General features: G+C 56.3%; 1 protein-coding gene across 1 annotated transcript; it reads left to right on the top strand.

Annotated features, from left to right (window-relative positions):
* Nucleotides 1–1,789: 1,789 nt before the first annotated feature.
* Nucleotides 1,790–2,122, top strand: SPRG_11677 (hypothetical protein; the record flags this gene model as incomplete). Its single annotated transcript, XM_012351351.1, has 2 exons — nt 1,790–2,010; nt 2,066–2,122. Exons 1-2 carry the CDS (start codon nt 1,828–1,830, stop codon nt 2,120–2,122), a joined length of 240 nt encoding a protein of 79 aa, XP_012206741.1. The 5' UTR covers nt 1,790–1,827.
* Between the last annotated feature and the right edge of the window lie 406 nt (nt 2,123–2,528).

Below are 2,528 nucleotides of genomic sequence, written 5' to 3'. Positions count from 1 at the left end.
GTGGCACAAATTGTACCTAGAGTATAACATTTACTGTAGACAACAGGACATGATAGCTTTTAATGAAATAGCCGACTGCCAGCGCACCACAATGCTGCACTAGACCCGAGACCCTCGATTCTCGCCTTTCCCGACGTACATACCTTCCTAACAGACATATCTTGTACGGGGTTAGGAAAAAGATGAACGGTAAATCCGATCAAATCGCTCGTCTTGATTAGACAAATTGATTGCCCAATCATAATGTCCGGCCACAGCGCAATGCATCTGCCGTGAGCTCGACGCCCGAGCTCATCGAGCGCATTGCGAGCTTCGTTGCGCACCAGTGGACCTTGAAGCAGCTACGAGCAGCGCTTCTAGCCATGCCACCGGCGATGACCGCGCTCCACGTCCTGCTCCCGACGCCCAGCGTCGACGTTGCACGGCCCGAGATCTGGGCCCTCAGATCGCCCACCGACCAGATCCTGCAACATCTACGCCACTCCATCGCGATTGACGCTAGCGTTGGGTCGAGGTAGTCGGCGATGTGCAAGTCTTGCTTCGGCTACAGCCCGTCGTCGACCATGTCACGGTCACGGTGCCAGCGGCGTGGACGTCACATCAAGTACGCACGGAGAGCCACGCCCTTTCTAGGTACTAGTACCCATGACCATCGCGTCCGTCGTCATCGGTGGCGCGACGCCGCCAAAGCCGAAAACATCCCCGTCGGCGATCCAGACGTAGAGCGTCTGCGCAGCATCGACTTGTGCAGCCGCGACGAGCACGCAGCGTCTGGAATCTCGATGATCTTGAACGACCTCTCGGACTTGACACTACGTGGACACTTTCCCGCATCGGTCGCAGCCGCCATTGCAGACATGCTCGTTGCCGGCGCCTCTATCTCGTCCAAACCACGTTGCCTCACCTGACGGACGAGGTTGCAATGGTCTTGTGCCGTGCGATTGCATCTTGCTCGAGTCTCTGGGACCTTTGTCCTTGAGAATATACCGATTGTCGGTGATGTCTTACTGCAACAAGTGTTGGAGCGCCAAAAGACGCGAGTGAAACCGATGCGACCTCTCGAACGGAAACTCTTCGACGCGACCTTCCAGATCTAGCAACCAGTCAGTCGAGAAGCTATTGACGCCGATGGAACAATAGCTAGCTCAAAATACTCACTGATATTTATGACACTCAATTTGGATTTCCACCGGTTGTTGGTAACTCGCCTGCCGCCATCGTACGACCAACGGCATCCCCGTTCTAACAGCAAGGAACGCTGCCGCGCGGTCTGCGCAGCGTCCGCCTCGAAGACAACTTGACCAGTATCAAGATTGCACACGTGTTGCGAACGGTCGATGCACGGGCCAATGGCGAGCAAATCGTGCTGCAAGACTGCATCCCCGAGAACGTGCGTCAGTTTTGTGGCATGCTGCCTTCGCCGCCGCGGCGGACTTAGAGGGCTACCTCCTTCTGCATGCGGCCAGCGCCCCGCGGGTGCATTTGGCCATGGGTCGATTTGTGGCGGTGCGCTTGTGGCTAATTAGTGACGCACCCGAGATGTGGTCGCGCCTCTTTGAGCTCCTGGCGCGGCTTGTCTCGCTGCAGCAACTTTAGCAAAAAACACTGCCCAACGAGAACGGATCGGCCATCGCGCAACAGCTGCGCGACTGCTCCAGGCTCCAGTATCTCGACGTGCAAGCCCCCGATTTGGAGGCCTTGCAGTGGCTAGCGCATGCTCCGTGCCCTACGCGCGCTCCGCCTTCAGAGCACCTCCACCGAGGGCTCGCAACGCTTGTCACGAGCCTCACGACCACTTTTCCAGTGCTGCGCTGGGTGAGAATTCAAATGCATTGGTACGATGCAGCACACATGAAAGACGTGCTCGCCAAGGCCAACATCGCACTCGAGTCCGCGCCGTCCGGTCGCGAGCCCAAGGTGAAGCGGGATGTGTACGACTACTGGAACGCCAAGCACTCGCGTCTCGTGGCCTTTGCGTGGTGTCCATACGCTTGGTGTAAAGGCTCTAAGGTAAGAGTATTTAATCGTATCCCAGATACTATACTGGATGTTATGTGCATTGTAGGCGTCTCCACGGTCCTGCTCGGCTCGGCTTCAAGCCGCCTCGAAAAATGGAGTGTGAGGGGCAAAACCGACCAAGCCGTCGGCTCCACGGCTCGAGCCGGGCCGCAGAGACGCCTATTGCATTGTCGTGTCCGATACAGGATCAAGGAACATTTTCTGGATCGATGTACGACACGTTTTAATGTTTCCGAAGGGCAGACCCAGCTCTCACTTTCAAGATTGGCAACGAGTTGATCAAAAATGTGGACAATACTTTTTTAGTAAAAGTTAGATACATGAAGGACCTATCGCTTACTCCCAGAGGTAACACTTCTTGGTCGGGTTCATGGCCGAGTTGACAGGGCAGTTGAACGCCGTGGCGAACGCGGGGTTGTTCTGGACGGCGCCGTAGATGCGGAAGTTGCCCGGCGGGTGGACGTCCTTGAGCATGCGCTCAATGTACTTGTCCGTGTTCTTGGAGCACC

This window comes from Saprolegnia parasitica (genome assembly GCF_000151545.1).
Source record: "Saprolegnia parasitica CBS 223.65 unplaced genomic scaffold supercont2.79, whole genome shotgun sequence".
NCBI lineage: Eukaryota > Oomycota > Saprolegniomycetes > Saprolegniales > Saprolegniaceae > Saprolegnia > Saprolegnia parasitica.
This window is presented reverse-complemented; position numbering and strand designations above follow the sequence as displayed.